The following is a 19,411-nucleotide window of genomic DNA, read 5'->3' as shown; positions in this document are numbered from 1 at the left end:
GTGGGGGGGGGGGGGGGGGGGGGGGGGGGGGGGGGGGGGGGGGGGGGGGGGGATTGAGGGAAGATGGGGATGGACTTTGGAAGAAAACATTGAGGCTCTGAAGTTCCGTTTTCTAACAACATTTTGCCTCATCTTTCATATCAACCTGATGTTCATCAGCTTGTTAATGCTAACTGAACATGAAAGTTATTGATCATGCCCCCATTGTATAAGTAATACACTGTATTAAGCTCTTCCTGTCTGGGAAGGCCCATGTAGGGATTAGTGCATCAAAAGAATTTCAACTTCCTTGGTTATAGATCCGATTTTTAACATTTATTCTGTAGCTGTAGACCCTCTTGTTTTCTTATGTTTGTTTGCATGCCTTGATTTAACTGATTAACAGCTGCTAACCACATATTACCGTAATCTCAGTGCATAGAAATTAGAAAGCTCAGTTCTCTTATTTCAGAGAGGAGGAAGCAGTTCTGGAGGGAAATGGTGTGACTTGGGCACTGGGTGGTAGGCTTCGGGGTGGCATGCAGACCCTTGAGTCTGAGTCCCCTCCAGCAATCTACACATATTCAGTCATCGGTTGCTTTTGTTTCAAGTGACAGTTGTTGCCCTTCCTCTTTCCCACTGCAGGGCGATTCTGGCTTAATCCCTCGGATATGTGAAGGGCTCTTCAGTCGGATAAGTGAAACCACCAGATGGGATGAAGCGTCTTTTCGAACTGAAGTCAGGTAGGGCCCGTGGCCTGAGTGCGTGTGAGCTTGACTGTACTTGCCTTTAGGCATCAGGAATGGATAACACCTCTGGGTTCTGAAGGGAGACTCTGCCTCTACCCTCTCCTGAACCATGGTAGTAGGACATCGACCTTAAAACTCGTTTACTTTCAGTGACTTTCTTGAGTACAATTTGTTTTAGGATTTGGGAGGCTGGTAGAAATAACCCAGATTGGTCAGAAACACTCATTTTTGGATGTTTTGCTCAAATGGAGTGAGCTTTTGAGTTTTAAGTGTATACCCAGTTCACTTCCCTTATTCTTTTAGCTGAATATGGTTTGTGTTTTTCTTTATGTTGGTAGGTTCACTATAAATGTACTCTTTAAATAAGTCTGCATGATTGAGGTGTTTTTTCCTCCTTGAAATTAAACTTTTCTAAGAGCCAGTCTCTTCAGTGGTTTTGAGAACAGACGTAGCAGTCAAGAGTTATCGCTGCTTGACCTCTCAGTAGCTCTATGGCCTTGGACAAGTTGTCTGAATCACTGTAAACCTCCATTGCCTAACCTATAAAATGCGGATAATTGTACCACTTACCTCTGGGTTGTTGTTGGGATTAAATGACATATTACACTTAATGTATTACCGGATGCATTGTTAGTACCCATAAATGCATGTTGCTGCTGTTATTACTGTTACTATAAATATCTGAAATAATTTTTCTGAATTCAGTTCTATTTAAAATTTTTAGCTACTTAGAGATTTATAATGAACGTGTGCGAGATCTACTTAGGCGGAAGTCATCCAAAACCTTCAATTTAAGAGTCCGGGAGCATCCAAAAGAAGGACCTTATGTTGAGGGTAAGAATGAATATTTCACAGCCCTATTCTTATTGGGAATTTGTTCAAAAGTAATAGTTTCAAAGAAAAAAGTAGGATAATGGTGAGATATAAAAATTTTATTTATTTTTGGCAGTTTTTTATAGTAAAAATGCCATGCTGTTACTATACAATATTTATTTAATGAATTTGTACTTCACTGGGCATTTACTGGATTTCTGGGACTTGCCAATAGATTTCCTCTGGCTTTAAGAACTCTCTGGAAATTGTTTTCCAATGTTCTTAGGCAAGATCAACAACCCTATCACCTGTCTTTTTGAATGGCATTGCATTTTGGCAGTATATTTTTACTGACACCAATGCAGCATGACCATAAGGAGATTCTGAGACATCTTGCCTTTTGAGAAGGTCATTTACAGAGTTTCCTGTGCTGAGGTTCTCAGCATTGGTGTTCTGATAGCTGTCACGGTCAGTTGTGAGGAATATCACCAGTATAGATAGGTAAGGGGATGGCCCTTGCTATTTATTTAAAAAATTCTTTAAAAAATAGGTTGGATTTAATGCTCTTCTTATTTAAAAAAAGGCTTTCACTTATTCTGAGTGAGGTAGCTGAGTGATGGCTGGCCTGTCAGAATCACACACAGGGATGTGCTTTAGTGTGGCTGTCATCTTTCATGTGTGTCTTTTTGGAGGCAAGGCTGAGAACTGGTCATGGGTTTGAAGATGTTCCTGTATGGTTATTAGTTTTACCTGCAGATATCATGTGCACCAATAGGACCCCATCTGCATTTTATTAAATTTCCAATTGAACTTTTGCCTTTTACGCCCAAAGTAAGGTGTGTGATTATGTATTTGTTTTGTGGAGTGTGAAATAGCTACTATTGTTAATAGATTTAGCCTCTTTGTGCTTCAGATTTTGTCTTTAATGTATTATCAGATGTTAAAACATTATAATGCTGGTTTGTGAAGAGATAGAATAATCAAACAAGGCAAAACATCCAGAATTTGATGTAGGTACACATGGGGATTTAGTTTCTAATAAATTTTCTATTCAAACTTTGGGGGAGTATGGGTTATTAAGTTAATTATTTCCAGAAGTTTGGAGAAGGGAAGGCTTTAAATAATTTTTACTTAAAACCCAGAAACCATGAAATAAATGTGTTAAATTTGAAGTGATAAAAAAATAAAATTTTATACTTGGCAGAAATACCATGAACAAAGTAAAAAGAAAATTCCAAAATGGGGAAAATATTTTCAATTCAAGTTTCCGACAAAGGACTAATTTTTCTAATATGTAAAGAGCTCCTATAAATCAACAAGGACAGGTCCAACAACCAAGTGGAAACATGAATGAAGGGTGTGAATAGCCTGTTCACAGAAATAGAAATACAGATGATTCTTAAATAGGGGAAAGAATGCTCAGCCTCACTCATAGAGAAAAGCAAAATAAAAATTCTTCAATATTACATTTGTTACCCGTCTTTGGCAGATGTAAGAAAGCCTGATATGACAGTGATGGGAGACACGCAGTTTTGTGCAACGCCACTGCCAGGTGTAAATTGCCTTCTGTGGAGAACAATTTTTGCAGTATCTATCAAAATTTCAAATGTGCTTTGATCAAGCAATTTCACCTCTTAAGAATTTATTCTGCAGAAATATCTTCACATACTTGAAAAGACCTGTGTACAAAATTATTTGTAGCAGTATTATTTGTAATTGGAAACAAAATGTGAACAACCTTTGTAATCTCAATAGGCAGCTGGTTCAATTGGTTATGGCATATACATACAGTCAAACACTCTCGAAGCTATAAAAATGATGAGCAAAAATAGATCCAGAAACATATAAACATTGAACAGACCATCAAACCTCAGAGGAAGGCAGGTGAGGGTGGAGGAAGGGGTAAGAGATCAACCAAAGGACTCGTATGCATTCATGTAAGCATAACCAATGGACACAGACAGTAGGGGGTAGGGCGAGGGCATGTACTGGAGCTGGGAGTGGCCGGGGAGAAGTCAATGGGGGAAAAAGGAGACATATGTAATACTTTCAACAATAAAGAATTTAAATAAAAGAAAAAAAGAATGAGGCATCACCTTAACTGGTACAGAATATTCTTCATTATATTATTACATAGAAAAAAGCAGGATGCAGAACTATGATTTTGGTATGCTGCCATTTATGTGAAAGGGAAAATATGTTTTTAAAATATGTAAATGCTTGTATGTGTATGGGTTATTTCTAGAAGGGTATGGAGGAACTGATTACATTGGGTTGACTGACAGAAGGGGACATGGGTGATGGGTTATAGGATAGGGGTAGGAGGACACCCTTTACACAGTGTACCTATTGTAGTATTTGACTTTGGAATTATATGAATGTTTCCAAGAAAATGAATAAGAAGTTTTTAAAGAGGATTTAAAAGAATACTTTTTGGTTTTGCCTGAATTTAGTGTTTACATTTCTCTTCTGGGTGCCATGACTGATGCTAATGAGGCTGATGATAATAGCTAACATTTATCCCTGTGTTAGGCATGCATTATTCAGACCAGATGACTGAGTCATGGTGGGCTATGTGACTTGGCCATAACCATGTAAGTCTACTCACAAGCAGCAGAGCTGGGACTTGATCCCGGGAGGCTCAGCTCCTGAATGTGTTATAAACTACCCCTCTATAGGAACAAGTAAGATCTGCCAACAACCAATTTGTCCAGTTGTGTTTTACTTTATAGAGGTGGGTTTCCTATTCCATTTGCTATATATTAGGAAGATTGCTTCACCCCCTTTTTTTTTCAGATTTATCCAAACATTTAGTACAGAATTATGGTGATGTAGAAGAACTTATGGATGCAGGAAATATCAATCGTACCACCGCAGCGACTGGGATGAACGATGTCAGTAGCAGGTCTCATGCCATCTTCACCATCAAGTTCACTCAGGTAAGGCAGATTCGCGGAACGGCTGGCTATGTCCCTGAGGTCTTACCTGCTGATTAGCACCAGCCGAGGACCCATCCTTGTTGAACCAGGAGCAGCAGCAGGCAAAGGTGACTGTCACGTTCCTGTTAGTTAGACTTGAGCATATGCTCTGTGCTGAGTTTCTCTTGAGCATGTGCTCTGTGGTTACAGTCACAGAAATTTGAAATGTCCTGATGTGTACTCTTAAGAAATAGTTAGCAGGCTTCTGCCCTGTTCAAGACACAAAAAGTCTTGCTTTGTGCTTAATTCAGCAAAAGTTTCATGTTGCAAGCTCTGTAGGAGATAATGGATTCCTAGTCAGACCAGCTGGAGGCCAATGTAAGTAACACATTGGGGTACATTATCGCTCCACAGAGGTCACCCCGCAATGTTGATTATGGTTATTAGAATGATATTAAAGGACAAGGAACATTTTAAAGTATTAATGTACGAATTCACTCTGATCAAGGGGTAGAGGGCATTTTGAATATGTTTGGAAATTATTGAAGGCAAATATTTTAACACCTAGGCTGGTAGAATAGATGAATGCAAAAATGTAGGGTCCTCTCAGGGCTTAATAAAATGTTAGGAGTTTGGAGATGTCTTGGCTTGTATTAGCCATTGAACACACCAGATACAAAAAGGTAGCATTTTCAGAGAGAAAACAAAAAAGACAAGAAAACATTCTCTTAGGTCAATTGATGAATTCTCCACATCTTTACCTTTTGCTGGACCTTTGCTTTTTACTTACTCCACTGGTTTTTCTCCTGCGTTCTACTTAATGCAGAGTAGGATCTGGCCATTCCCAATTTCTAAGAGGTTTACGTTTTCATCAAAACGTGGTGATTTCTTTTTAGCATTTTGGTTCAGACTATCAAGTGTAAGTTAAAAGTCTTTCGGAAAGTAAAATTTTGGTAAAATTCAGAATCAGGGGATACAGTATTTCAGTTGGTCATGTTATAATTTATGAAACAAAAGTTTGAACATCAAATAATGGCCAAATGACCTCTTACATAATTGTCTACATTGTCCTATTTTGGAGAGCCATTGTGCTTGGAATGTTGAAGATTCTAGATGGAAACAAAACTAATTATTTGTTTACTTACATTTTTCTTTGTTGAGTGCCCCTCAGTGTCTAGATTCCTATTCCGCTACGGTCAGACTCAGTATGCCTTTGTTGAGAGATACTGAGTGATTTGAATAATGGAATAGTTCTTCAGAAGATTTAGGAGTCACATGGTATTCAGTTTACTTTTGGAATTTTTATGAGAAGGCCAATGGAACAATCAAATAAAAAAAACGAACCAAAACCTATGCTGAGAGATCATAGGAGTGGAAAATAATTAGCATTTGTATCATCAACATCGGAGAAGTTTATACTTCTTCAATTTTGCTTTTCTGTTTTGCTGCAGGCAAAATTTGATTCTGAAATGCCGTGTGAAACCGTGAGTAAGATCCACTTGGTCGATCTTGCTGGAAGTGAGCGCGCCGATGCCACTGGTGCCACGGGGGTCAGACTGAAGGAAGGGGGGAACATTAACAAGTCCCTCGTGACTCTGGGCAATGTCATTTCTGCCTTAGGTAGGTTTCCACTGTCTCCTGCCTCCTCTTATTCTTTGTGGTCCTGTGTTAGCCCAAAGCAATTATGTTTGTGTTGTAAACTGAGGTTATATCCTCAAAGTTTTCTGAAGCCAAATCAGAAGGAAAAATCTTCAATGATTGTCTTTCTTTTCTTTTCTTTTTTTTTGCCTCTCTGCAGCTGATTTATCTCAGGATGCAGCCAACCTTTCTGCAAAGAAGAAGCAAGTTTTTGTGCCTTACAGGGATTCTGTTTTGACATGGTTGTTAAAAGATAGCCTCGGAGGAAACTCTAAAACTATCATGATTGCCAGTAAGAATTTAAGTTCTTTTCCTCAACATAGTGTTTCATGTGAATTAATTAGATATTTAAGTTTAAAGAGTCTCATTAGGAAAGAGCATCTTTTTATGTTGAAAAATGAATAGTTTTTCTATCATGCAGAAAACCACTAACTGTGACCTAGTCTGTAGTACCATATTACTCTTTCTCCCTCTTGCTGGTTCCATAAACTTGCCATGTTCATGGTTACGCAAGCTGGGATACGCGCAGAATAATTCTCAGCTTTTCTCTGCTTAAAGTACAAGATATAAACTTTTACTTCGCTAACTCATAGGAGAAAGTCATTATAGGGACGTAAAGTAAAAATAACCCAGGTCAATTGGTAAATTCTCCACATCTTTACCATTTATTAGACCTTTGCTTCTTACTTAAAAATTTTAAAGCCATACATGTGGAATTTAATATTGAGAATTGAGAGGGAAAAGACCCAATAAGTACAACAAATGATAATGACAACAGCAATATACTTTACTTCTGCTTTCACTAATTAACTGAAAGAAACAGAACAGAGAAAAATATACAAAGGGAAGATAACTCTTGAGGAGAACTTAAACCCTGTTTTCCTCCTAACCCTACTTTCCCCCTACTTTCTACCTCCTTTTCCCTTCCCCTTTTCTCTGTGTCTCCCCGACTCTGCCTGCCATGTATTAACTAGGCAGGGGATCGACTCTGGGGTGTGCACCCCAGATGCATTGTGTAGCCACCTAAGCCCTACATTTTGTGGAGGGGAGGAGGGTGCAATTAACCACAGCTTTATGAGGAAAAGAATGAATGGATACACTGACTCTTTCAAAAATTTCAGGCTCTGGATTTTTATAGGTGGTAGTCTTGACCAGAACTTCAAAGAATATTTTAACTTCTACTTAATATTGAGAAGTACAAATACAGTAGTCTCCCCTAACTGCTTTCTGCGTTTTCAGTTACTCATGGTCAACTTTGGTGTGAATATATTAAATGGAAAATTCCAGAAATAAACAATTTATAAGTTTTAAATTGTATACCATTCTGAGTAGCAGTGACAAAATCTCTACCATCTTGCTCAGTCCCACCCAAGATGTGATCATGCCTTTGTCTAGCATCTCCACCCTATATATGTCATTTAGTAGCCCTCTTAGTTATCATATCCACTGTCCTGGTATCACAGTGCTTGGGTTCAAGTAACCCTTATTTTACCTGATGCTGGCCCCAAAGCGTAAGAGTACTGGGGCTGGTAATTTGAATATGCCAGATAGACTTCATAAAGGGTTTCTTTTAAGTGAAAAGTGAAAGTTCTCAGTGTAATAATAATAAAAAAATCATATGCTGATGTTGTATCCATGGTGAGAATGAATCTTCTATCCATGAAATTGTGGAGAAAGAAAAATTCATGCTACTTATGCTCTCACACCTCAGACTTCATAGTTATGACCACAGTGTGTGATAAGCGCTTAGTTAGGATGGAAAAGGCATACAGTTGTGGCTGGAAGACATGAGCAGAGAATGTGTTTCCACTGATGGCAACATGTTGCACCACAAACATTGAGCCTGTATACAGACTTGAGCAAGGTGTCCCCTGAAACAGGTGACACCAGCCTTTTACTGCAAGTAAGGGACGGTTACACAGACTCAGGAGTAGGGTTGGACTGAAAAATATAAAAATGGCTGCAGAGGCTGTGTCTGCTCATAAAGCTGCTGCCACATTTCCAGATGAGGTGAAGGCGTTGGTCAGGGTTCGGTACTACCAGTGCTTTCAGGCACCCACTGGGAGGCTGGAACATGTTCCCCACCCCAGTGAAGAGGGGCCACTACTGTAGTCTTGAATTCCTCTTCGTCCAATATATTTTTAAAAATATTTATTTATTGGTTTCAGAGAGGAATGGAGAGGGAGAGAGAGATAGAAACATCAACTATGATAGAGAATCATTGATCTGCTGCCCCCCCCACCAGGGGATCAAGCCTGCAACCCCAGCATGTGCCCTGACCAGGAATCGAACCATGACATTTTGGTCCATAGGTCAACATTCAAGCACTGAGCCACACTAGCCGGGCATTTTTCCAATATTTTTAACAGAGAAAGCTCCCTAACCTACAGTGGAGGACCTCACATCTCATTTTAGAGTTGTTCGGTGGCTGATTCTACACTTAAGAAGTGCCAAATGACATTTAATTTAGTATAGTGAGTGCTTTTCCTATAAATCTTAGATAATTTTTAATATTCATTACTGTGGCAGGGAATATTTATTTAATGACCTGGGGTTAATCTGACTTTTAAATTACAAACCAACTTTGTGTTAAAGGAAACACGGAGTGCCGGATAAATTATTTTTTGAATTCATTCTTCATAGCCATTTCACCTGCTGATGTCAATTACGGAGAAACCCTAAGTACTCTTCGCTATGCAAATAGAGCCAAAAATATCATCAACAAGCCTACCATTAATGAAGATGCCAACGTCAAACTCATCCGTGAGCTGCGAGCTGAAATAGCCAGACTGAAAACGCTGCTTGCTCAAGGAAATCAGGTCGGCTTTTTCTGAGATTTATGGATAATTTTCTTTGAGTAATGGCATCTATTTCTAGATCTTAATGAGATAATTATCTCACTTATTGTATTGATTTGAGTAAATAAGTGCTAAGTAAAGCTTGAATGAGTTAGCCAGTCTCTCCTTCACATCACTCTTCCATTCTCTTTACATTTATTCTGTGCTCCTTATGTAAGTAAGATTTTATCCACTAAATCTGAAATGATTAACTATCTAATAGCTATCAATTATGGATGGAAATTTAGCATGCAATAGGATTAGCAGCATAATCTCCATTAGTGGAAGGAAATTGAGGCTCGTGGAGTTATATTTAAAATTCTATTTGTGCATTTTGTGACTTTAAAATGTATTTTAACAGAAGGAATGAAAGACTAGTTTGAACACCTTTCTGAGTTTTTGTTCTGTACTGTCCTTTGCAGAGGTGGTTATGATGACACAGTGACATGTGTGACATACGTACCTGTAGCCTGGCTGAGATGATATTCCTGGGGCCTTGTTTGATTGTTGGAACAGCCTCACTTCAGCATCTTTGCGGATTCTAGGGAAGGGGCCTTGTCCCTTTGTGTTTTTCACAGTGAATTTACTTATAATCTGCAGAGTTTACATTCATAGTTACATTCTTTTATTTAAAAAATGTATTTTTATTGATTTCAGAGAGGAGGGGAGAGGGAGAGAGAGAGATAGAAACATCAATGATGAGAGAGAATTATCGATCAGCTGCCTCCTGCACGCCCCACACTGGGGATTGAGCGCACAACCCAGGCATGTACCCTGGCCGGAAATTGACCATGACCTCCTGGTTCATAGGTTGACGCTCAACCACTGAGCCACATTGGCCAGGTCAGAGTGTGTGTGTGTGTGTGTGTGTGTGTGTGTGTGTGTGTGTGTGTGTGTTTGTGTGTGTGTGTATTTCATAGAGAAAGGGAGAGAGAGATAGAAACATCAATGATGAAAGAGAATCATTGGTTGGCAGCCTCCTGCATGCCTGTTGATGGGGATTGAGGCTGCAACCTGGGCATGTGCCCTTGACTGAATTGAACCCGGGACCCTTCAGTCCCCAGGCTGATGCTCTATCCACTGAGCCAAACCATCCAGAACAAGAGTTACATTCTTGATGAATAGTGTGAACTAGGTTCTTATAGGTCCAGACCAGCCGTGGGCAAACTACGGCCCGCGGGGCGGGGGGGGGCCCGTTGGCAACAAAAAAAACAAAAAAAAAAAAAAGACTGTACCCTTTTATGTAATGATGTTTACTTTGAATTTATATTAGTTCACACAAACACTCCATCCATGCTTTTGTTCTGGCCCTCTGGTCCAGTTTAAGAACCCATTGTGGCCCTCGAGTCAAAAAGTTTGCCCACCCCTGGTCTAGACACTTGTAACAAACACTCCTAAAATCAAAAATAGCTTTTCAAAATGTTTGCATTAGATTGGAGTTAGAAATAAACAAAGATACATTTCTTCCCATTTTCCTAACCTATGAATAGATGTCAAGCATGTCACTAAATATTAGTTTTCTTTAAATGCCAAGTGCTCTCTCTAGGGCAGCTTCCTATCTAGGAATACTGTATATGGCCCGTGAAGCCCTTGACATCCCATTAGTGGTTTGACCTATGAAGATATTGACAGGATAAAAATCTTACTGAGTTTCCTGTGACCTGAAATACAACTGAAGTTCGTTCCCATAAGATGCTGGACAACAGTTGTGCAGGAATTACTCATTACACATAAAAACATGTCCACATACATTTTATTTTTGATGGGGAGCTATCCTGTGTGTGAAAGGAAGTTGTCAGAACAAATAGTCCAGCTGTATGTGTTGTTATCAAGCAATATAACATATGACATGAACCCAGTAGTTATTTTTACTTATACACCTTGTTATTGGGATCTTTTTCAGTGTTTTTAAAATATTATTTATCTGAAGTAAACATTTAAATATGATTTTATGGAATCACCAAAATTATATGTGAAGGAAAGTATTTGGGAAATTCTTGTGCAACTTCTTTAGTTAACATTTTACTAAGATATGAGAGTGAAGAAAAAGAAAGAATAGCCTTTTAAAATTAAACAAAGGAAATTTTTGAAAGCCTTATCATGTGGGCAGGAAAGCTCTAATTTACTAAAATTTTTACAAATTCTTCCTGGGGAATGTCTTATATTTTTTGGTCTTTTATTTTGATTTTTGCATGACTAAAGACTACTTTATTTTTTTTTTATTATTTTTTTTTTAATTAAATCTTTATTGTTCAGGTTACATTTTTCCCTCTTTTCCCCCCCCCCATAACTCCCCTCCTCCCAGTTCCCGCCCCACCCTCCGCCCTCACTCCCCACCCACTGTCCTCATCCATAGGTGCACGATTTTTGTCCAGTCTCTTCCCGCATCTCCCATTCCCCTTTCCCCTGCAAGAATAGTCAGTCCATTCCCTTTCTATGTCCCTGATTCATTATAATCACCAGTTCATTCTGTAAATCAGATTATTTATTCACTTGATTCTTAGATTCACTTGTTGATAGATGCATGTTTGTTGTTCACAATTTGTATCTTTACCTTTTTCTTCTTCCTCCTCTTAAAGGATACCTTTCAGCATTTCGTATAATACTGGTTTAGTGGTGATGAACTCCTTTAGCTTTTCCTTATCTGTGAAGCTCTTTATCTGACCTTCAATTCTGAATGATAGCTTTGCTGGATAAAGTATTCTTGGTTGTAGGTTCTTGGTATTCAGCACTTTGAATATTTCTTGCCATTCCCTTCTGGCCTGCAAAGTTTCTGTTGAGAAATCAGCTGACAGTCGTATGGGTATTCCCTTGTAGGTAATTGAGACTCTTTCTCTTGCTGCTTTTAAGATTCTCTCTTTGTCTTTTGCTCTTGGCATTTTAATTATGATGTGTCTTGGTGTGGTCCTCTTTGGATTCCTTTTGTTTGGGGTTCTCTGCGCTTCTTGGACCTGTAAGTCCATTTCTTTCACCAGGTGGGGGAAGTTTTCTGCCATTATTTCTTCAAATAGGTTTTCAATATCTTGCTGTCTCTCATCTTCTGGCACCCCTATTATTCTGATGTTGGTACGCTTGAAGCTGTCCCAGAGGCTCCTTACACTATCTTCGTATTTTCGGATTCTTTTTTCATTTTGCTTTTCCGGTTGGGTGTTTTTTGCTTCTTCGCATTTCAAATCTTTGACTTGATTCTTGCACTCCTCTGGTCTGCTATTGGGTGTCTGTATAATATTCTTTATTTCAGTCCGTGTATGCTTAATTTCTAGTTGTTTCTTTATCATAGCATCGAGGGTCTCATTAGTTTTCGTGAGGCTCTCCTCAAGTTTATTGAGAGCTTCTAGCACATTTTTGCAAGCCCTCAAAATTGTGTTTTTTAGCTCTATATCCTCCATTTCTGTCATGTTTTTTTGTCTCCGCATTTTTTATGCTTTCTTGGTGCACCCCCTAGTGGTCTTTGTGCGCAGTCTTGTTCTAGTTGAGCCTTGATTGTTGTAGTTAAAACTAGAGGGGTTTGACCACCAGGCCGACTGGCTGTGTGAATCAGCTGTGTCTGCCGCGGAAAACTTCTGTCCTCTGGGGAGGTGCTAATCTAGCCTTTGCCTGAGGCGATCCGGCAAATGGCTCTGCGCAGGGCTTGCGCGGGGCGGGATCAACAGGGCAGGGCGGGCGGAGGGAGCGGTTATGGCTGCCCTCAGTCCCGTTCCCAGAGGCTCTGCTTCTCAGAACCCCAGGAACCGCTGCAAACCTCGGAGCGAAAGCTGCCTTCCAACTGATGCCAGACAATCCCGCTTCTCCCGTTTGAGTCCGAGTCCCCAGCGATTCGCCCAGATCTGGAGCTCAGAGTCTGAGACTCCCTCCCGATTGAAAACGACAACCGTGCCCTCAGCCACCAGCCCGCTTTGCACGCGCACCTCCGCACCTGAGTATTTTCCACACTGCGCCTCCTCTGAGCCTCGGTGTGCTGTTATTTTTCCTTCTAGTTGAAGAGTCTCTCCTCAGCCAGCCTTCCTGTGGTTCTGGGGGATGTCCGTTCCGTCTTTTAGTTGTATTTTTGAAGTGGTTGTTTGCGGCAGCAGTCTCCGGTGTTTACCTATGCCGCCATCTTGGTCTCTCTCTCAAGACTACTTTAATTAAACAAGTATTTTTGTTGCTGTAGTCTTTGGGGTAAGAATGGAAAAGGTAGTTAAATCTATTTTATAACACACTGAAGATAAAATTCCTTGATAAACTTAATACATTAAAATAAAAACAGGAATCCAATTTAAAATAATTTATCACATTATGAAGCTCTATAAATTGTGAGATAATATAGGCTTATTCTAGATTCATTAAATTTGTGATGCCTAATAAAATAAGCAGGTGTTCTTATGTGCCCATTAAAAATCTGTTTACATTTTTCTGATGACATTGCTCTATTTCCACATTCTTTTATTCTGAACTAGAGGCCCGTTGCATGAAGATTCGCACAATAGGCCTTCCTTCCCCTGGCTGCCGGCACCAGTTTTCCTCCGGCACCCAGGACCCAGGCCTTTGGTCCAAGCCTCGAGGCTTGGCTTCTCTGCTGTGGCCGCAGCAAGGCTTGGCTTCTCCGGAGAAGCCAAGCCTCTTCAGTCTTCAGTCTTCACTCCGGTCGGAGCCTTCAGTCTTTGCTCCGTGCCTGCGTATGCAAATTAACCGCCATCTTTGTTGGGTTAATTTGCATAGTCATTCTGATTGGCTGGTGGGCGTAGCGGAGTGACACCAATTTGCATGTTTCTCTTTTATTGGTGTAGTAGATGCTGTCATGGTTCATTGAGAATGTTACTCAAATCAAAGTTCAATTTCTAGGGTTATTTTGGTACAGTTTAATAAAAATCAATTTCTTTTAATAATTATATGTATTTGACAATCAAAATGTCATGTGAATAGAGTTTTAAAATCACAGTTTTAATAAAACAAAATATTTTGACTTATATTGGATTCACTTCTCCTACATATAGATAAATATATATGTAGTCATTTATATATGTATGTGAACTCTTTATTGAAGTATTAGATGGGTGCAAAAATTACATTTATATACATATACAGATCAGTGAATTTTTACAGGATGAAATCACCCATCTAACCTGCACCTACATCAGGAACAGAACATTATCAGCACCCCAGAAGTCCCCCTTAATGTTCCTTTCTAGGTATTATCCACTCTTCCCTTTAAGGGTAACCATATCCTGACTTCTAAAGGCATAGATTAGTCTTTAGTTTTGCCTATTTTTGTTCTTTACAGAACAAAAATTGTGCAGTATATATTCTTGACCTTACTTCCTTCACTCAACGTTGTATTTGTGAGATTCACCACTTTGGTGCATGGAGTTATAGAGCCATTTATTTTAATTTCTATATTGTATTCTATCATATGAATGTTTCCCAACTCATTTACAGGTTCTATTTTTGATGGGCATTTGCGGAGTTTCTTTTTTGGTGCTATTATGCTGCTGTGGACTTTTTAGTGAACATGCAGATGCATTTTCTTTGAGTGTACATATGTCCAGTTTTAGTGGATGCCAATTTATACTCCACCATCAGTATATGAAAGTGCCAGGTGTAGTTCCTGCAGGTCCTTGTGAACACTTGGTACTGTCCATTTTCACTGTAACCATTCTGATGGATGCATAGTGGTATCACTGAATTATATTGGTTTGTACTTCTCAGAAGATTCATGAAATTGAGCATTTGGATATTTTGTATTTTCAAGTGTTCTCTTTTATTATATTTAAAGCATATTTTCAGACTTGTGCTTTGAATTTGGCAGAGAGAAAATGTCTCTTAATTCTTCTCTTTTGAATTTATCTGGAGGTAATAAGAAAATGAAACAATATAGAAATGAAATGAACAAAAGTCAAAAATAAAAAAAAAACACAATGAGAGAAGATGAAAGTAGGATGAAGTCCTCATTTTTGTAGCTGGAGACATCAATAAGGTTTATTTATTTATCTATTTTTTTAAATATATTTTACTGATTTTTTTACAGAGAGGAGGGGAGAAGGGATAGAAAGCTAGAAACATCGATGAGAGAGAAACATCAATCAGCTGCCTCCTGCACACTCCCCACTGGGGATGTGCCCGCAACCAAGGTACATGCCCTTGACCGGAATCGAACCTGGGACCCTTGAGTCCGCAGGCCGACGCTCTATCCACTGAGCCAAACCGGTTAGGGCATTAAGGTTTAAATAGTAGATAGATAATAGAAATATCAGTATTAAGATAGATAACTCTTATGGTCACACAGGAAAGCTCAGTTATATGATGTTTGTAAGGATGGGCAAATATCTACCAGCTAATTCAAGGGATAAGTAAACAGTGTAAAAACAGCATTATATGAGCTTCAAAAAGGCACTTTATCACAACAAAGAGTGCAATTCATAATTAAAATCAAGTATGATGTCAGCTTTCATAAAAGAAAAACAAAACTATAGGAAATAGCCACTTCTGAAGAGAAGACATAGAAATTGCCAATAAACATATGAAAAGATGTTCAAACTATCAGAGAAATGCAAATTAAAACCACAATGAGATACCAAGTCACACCTGTCAGAATGGCAATCATCAGTAAATCAATAAACAAATATTGGCGAAGATGTGGGGAAAAGGAAACCGTAGTGCACTATTGGTGGGAATGCCAACTAGTTCAGCCAGTATGGAAAATAGAATGAAGGTTCATTAAAAAATTAAAAATGGAATTGCCTTATGGCCCAGCAGTTTCACTTCTGGTTATATATCCAAAGAAAGCAGAAACACTAATTTGAAAAAATATATGCACCCCTATATTTATTGCAGAGTTATTTCCAATAGCCAAGATATGGAAGCAATGCAAGTGCCCATCAGTAGATGAGTGGATAAAAAGTATGGAACATACACTGAGTGGCCAAATTATTATGACGGACCAGATTATTATGACTACCCCATCAGTACTTCATTGACACTTCCAAAAATACTGAATATTGAAAACTTCCTAAGCAAATACTCTCAATTATTATTATATTATTATTTGCATAACTAATTCACTTCATTGTTCTGATGGGGTGGTCATAATAATCTGGCTGGTCATAATGATCTGGCCACTCAGTGTATATACATATATATTGGAATATTACCTGGCCATAAAAAAAGAATGAAATCTTACCATTTGCGACTGCATGGATGGCCCTATAGGGTGTTAAGCTAAGTGAAATAAGTCAGTCAGAGAAAGACAAATACCATGTAATTTCACTTATATGTGGAATCTAAAGAGCAAAATACATGAACAAACAAAATAGAAATACACAGAACAGACTGATGGCTTCCAGAGGAAGGGGTGTTGGGGAGATGGTGAAAAAGGTGAAGAGATTTAGAACTATAAATCGGTAGTTACAAAATAGTCACAGGGATGTATAGTCCAGCATAGGGAATATAGTCAATAATATTGCAATAACTATGTATGGTGCCAGGTGGGTACTTGAAATATTGAGGGTAACAGTTTGTAAATGATTGTCTGTCTACTATGCTGTATACCTGAAGCTAATACAAAACAATATTGAATGTAAACTGATAGAAAAATAAAGTAAAAAATAATAATAATGAAACAAATAGAAAAAAAACCTGTAGGAAATTGCAGGAGACAGAGCCATATACATATTTGTCACAGGGAACTTGTATTCCTCTTTCTCATTTTATGAGAGCTCACGTAGACAAAAATAAGTGAAGACAGCATGTTTACATTGCATAATGAAAGTGTGCTGGAATCATTACAAACCAGGAAAAATATTGCCAACTCATGCAACAAAAGACTACTTTTCTTATGAGAAGTGCTATTAAAAACTAGAAAGATTATGATCCAACAGAAAAGTGAATGGGAGAATATGAGCATAATTCATAGGGAAAAAGTTACAAATGGCCTCTGAACATCTGGAAGTATGCTCAATGTAATTTGAAATATAGCAATGCAAATATTAAGAATAGTGAAATAAATATGTATATGTAAATAGATATATAGTTATCAAGCTGTGTATTTTACTACATGTAAATTATACCTCAAGGTTCTTATAAAACAAGGAGATGCCCTTTTCACCTCACATGGTCAAAAATCAAAACACTTGATTGGACAGTATATTGGCGAGGGTTGGAGGCAAGAGTTTCTTGTATATGTCGTTAGTAGAGTTGATATTGCTGAAGTTTTGATGTAGTATTACTCTTGATTTAACACATAAACTTAATATGACTATTATTTAATCCTGAACACTTTTCCTCAGAAAAGACACTTTGCAAAGAATAAGTTAATTGTAAAAGTTTTAGTTTTACCAAAGATTTCTTTTAGAAAGGACTTAGGTAGGTCTTTATTTATGTGTGCTTTAAAATAATTTTCCAAAAGTTATGGTGATCATAAATATATGGTGCATATATTTAATCAGTTATCATCTACTGAGTTGATGGTGTGGTAGGAATGTTTTAGCTATAATTGCAGATGAAGCATTCTAACAGTGGAGTCTTTAAAATGAACCATGTTATAAAGGGAGTTACTAATTGTTTTAAAAATTGTCAACCATATACAATGATGCAGTAATTATAATATCTGCAACTTGCATTTCTTCAATGAAAAATACTTGAGTATCATCTATCTGTAAGACGACATGGACATGTTACGTGCAGTGATGTATTGAAGTAATGTGTTAGCAAAGCTTCTTTTCCTCCACTAAGGATGAATTTGATCTGGAGTTAACTTGCTGGTTTTATTCTCTGTACACTGGAAAAAAAGTGGGATGCCAGCTGTATAACCAGGCAGCATCTCTAATGATAAAAATACCCCCTGCTTGGTGAAGTGCATCTGGATTAGGATGAACTCTATATAAGCTATAAATGTGCTGCTGAGAAGCCTTAGCTTTGAGTTTCCTTGAGAGCAGTGAATCTTGTAATAGGTGTGTTCCTTGTGGGGACCCTGGAGGATATGCCTATGACATTGTTACAAGAGATGTTGGTTCCCCACACATGTCTCCATCCCTCAAGAGGTCCAAAGACAGTACTCCTGGACAGCTGTGGGGACTACTGCAGAGAGCACATGATACCTTGCCCTTCCCTGCTGGCCGCTCTGCCTTCTGCTGAGTACGTAGATGCCAAGAGTGGCCCATGGTAGTCTTGTTAGTCTGAATGTTTAACTGAGCCTAGTAAGATCACCTCATGGGAATTATATTTGTTCAAATCAAAATTGAAAAGTAAATAGTAATGAAAAAAATATTCAGCCTCTGAGGAAGACAGCTTGGCTATTAAAAAAATCGTACATATAGATGAGTCACAAATTTCCCCTTAGGAATTTATTCTGTTGATACAGCCATGCATACTGTAGGCAGTGAGTGTAGGGATAGTCATTGTAGCATTGCTGGTAGAGCAGAAGATTAGAAAAAAATGCATTTCCATTAATAGTAGAGCACTGACATAAATTATAGAATATCCATACAATTCCGCTCAATGGTGGAATTAGAATTGTTAAAAAGAATGAAGTGGTTTTATTTGTACTGAATTTCCCCCAAGATATATTGTTGAGTGAAAAAGGCAATAATCAGAATAGTGTTTATGTTTCAAAGTAAACAGCAAAAACATGCATGCATATGACCAGAATAATTGCAAGTTTACACAGCAAATTGGATAGAGGTGGTTGCCTGTGGGAAGGGGAGGGAGCAAGACCCCCTTTATTCTTTCTTATGGTATCTGAGGAAGCACCGTGTCCTACCTATCAGATGAGTTACAATAGTTAAAGCCCCTGTGTGCCCCACCCCAACCCAACCCACCTGGCTTCATTTGCCTCTCCCTTCTCTATCTGCCTTCTTCCTCCCAGTTCTAACCTGATTTTGGTGTTTATCGTTCTCATATCCATCTTTATACCTTTGAGCAACATGGGTGAGGAAGTGGATAAATAGATTGTGGTGTAGCCATTCCGTACATAGGATATCACCCAGCAATGAAAATAAATGCGTTTTCTTTGCATGTGCCAACATGGATGGATTTCAGAAGCCTGTGGCTGAACAAGACTTAATAAGCTTTTTATAGTTTGAATTATTGTAGTTTGTGCATATTCAAAGTGAACAAATTTTTTAGGTTCTAGGTATTTAGGTCATACTTGATTTTGGGAAAATGTTAGTTATATTACATGTATGGCTGTTTCTCACTTTGCTGATTTGTATTGCAAATGTAGGTTTACCAGGCTACCGTGGTTTTGAATATTATGAGATATGTAGCCCATAGTAAAGACTTGGTGGTGTGATTGACACTTTTTGGGGGGTCTGGGACAATACTTTTTACTGCTATTTAATAGTTTATTTCACAGTTTCTGGTAATTTACTGTATCCTTCCTCTAGATTATTGCTGTTTACTAATTGCTGCTTTCTTATGTTTTAAATCGTAGATTGCCCTTTTAGATTCCCCCACAGCCTTAAGTATGGAGGAAAAACTTCAGCAGAATGAAGCAAGAGTA

At 38.4% G+C, this 19,411-nt stretch overlaps 1 protein-coding gene across 5 annotated transcripts in view; it reads left to right on the top strand.

The window, feature by feature from the left end:
- Positions 1-19,411, top strand: part of KIF16B (kinesin family member 16B) — a 291,552-nt gene that overhangs the window by 42,903 nt on the left and 229,238 nt on the right. For all 5 annotated transcript variants that reach the window (XM_005860579.2, XM_014535047.1, XM_014535046.1 and 2 more), the window contains exons 5-11: positions 625-722; positions 1,453-1,562; positions 4,338-4,480; positions 5,911-6,079; positions 6,258-6,389; positions 8,741-8,916; positions 19,343-19,408. In XM_005860579.2, the coding sequence (XP_005860641.1) occupies positions 625-722; positions 1,453-1,562; positions 4,338-4,480; positions 5,911-6,079; positions 6,258-6,389; positions 8,741-8,916; positions 19,343-19,408 (894 nt within the window). The remainder of the gene's footprint in view (positions 1-624; positions 723-1,452; positions 1,563-4,337; positions 4,481-5,910; positions 6,080-6,257; positions 6,390-8,740; positions 8,917-19,342; positions 19,409-19,411) is intronic.

This window comes from Myotis brandtii, unplaced genomic scaffold (assembly GCF_000412655.1).
Source record: "Myotis brandtii unplaced genomic scaffold, ASM41265v1 scaffold137, whole genome shotgun sequence".
NCBI classification, from domain to species: Eukaryota; Metazoa; Chordata; class Mammalia; order Chiroptera; family Vespertilionidae; genus Myotis; species Myotis brandtii.
Note: the sequence above shows the minus strand (reverse complement) of the source record. Positions and strands in the feature narration are given on the sequence as shown.